Source organism: Penaeus monodon, chromosome 15 (genome assembly GCF_015228065.2).
Source record: "Penaeus monodon isolate SGIC_2016 chromosome 15, NSTDA_Pmon_1, whole genome shotgun sequence".
NCBI classification, from domain to species: Eukaryota; Metazoa; Arthropoda; class Malacostraca; order Decapoda; family Penaeidae; genus Penaeus; species Penaeus monodon.
In genome coordinates, this window is record NC_051400.1 from 14,338,637 (window position 1) to 14,339,542 (window position 906).

The 906-nt window shown below is 37.2% G+C and overlaps 1 protein-coding gene across 1 annotated transcript in view; it reads right to left on the reverse strand.

Annotated features, from left to right (window-relative positions):
* Window positions 1-906, reverse strand: part of LOC119581759 (E3 ubiquitin-protein ligase synoviolin B-like) — a 12,763-nt gene that overhangs the window by 3,688 nt on the left and 8,169 nt on the right. The window contains exons 9-10 of the mRNA XM_037929892.1: window positions 767-850; window positions 24-172 (exon numbers count right to left, since the gene is read on the reverse strand). Coding sequence (XP_037785820.1) covers window positions 24-172; window positions 767-850 — 233 coding nt within the window. The remainder of the gene's footprint in view (window positions 1-23; window positions 173-766; window positions 851-906) is intronic.

Below are 906 nucleotides of genomic sequence, written 5' to 3' on the forward strand. Positions count from 1 at the left end.
TCATTGTCAATCCCACTCATTACCTGAACAACTGCTGCATCAAGAAGAGTCTGAATGTTCCTCAAGACCTTGATCCTGGCCTCGACATGTTGTCTTTCGTTCCCTTCCAGCTGGCGGACCTCATCCTCGGTCATGGCAGCAAAATTTAGCGGTGGAGGTGGTGGAGGAATGTCTGGATATTCAGAGTATGATTATTATTACTGCAGTGATAAGTATCTAGATGCAACAAATCTAAAAGCAGGATGTGCCTAAAGTTTTATGCTCATTGCATAGAAAAAGGAACACACTATTCACTCTTGAAGAAATGAAAATTTCACAGAGAACTTGAACAATATAACCATAATTTTTATGATGTCTGGCATACAGTACAGGAATATTATTTCTCAACTGAATTCTTTCAATTTGGCAGTTATTTCCATATCACCAACCAAAAAATATAATTTAAAATGCTTCAAACATATTACAGACTTTACTTCACCCTATATCCTACTACTGAATACAAATTGCTTAGTACCACTTGATAAAATATTAACACATATCTAATAATACTGAGAGAAAGATAAGTCTTTAGAACAGTTTGCTTCCACCTTTCCTGCTGATTAGCAAACATTACAGAAATAGCATGTCACACTGCTAAATTTCTTACTTGACCATCAGATAAGATAAGTTCAATTGACTGAAAAACTCCAATAATCTTTCAGGGAGTATCAACTTCTAATACCAAGAATGACATGTAAGCTATCATACAAAAAATAATTGCACTCACTGAAGGGCAGGAGAGGAAAGAGTGGAGGCAGCATGTTGAATGGAGCAGTGGGGATGGCTCCTCCAGTCTGGCCTGCGCTGCTTGCTAGAATACAATACTCTTATCAGTGGACACTTATCATATTGACTGATAACTAAATG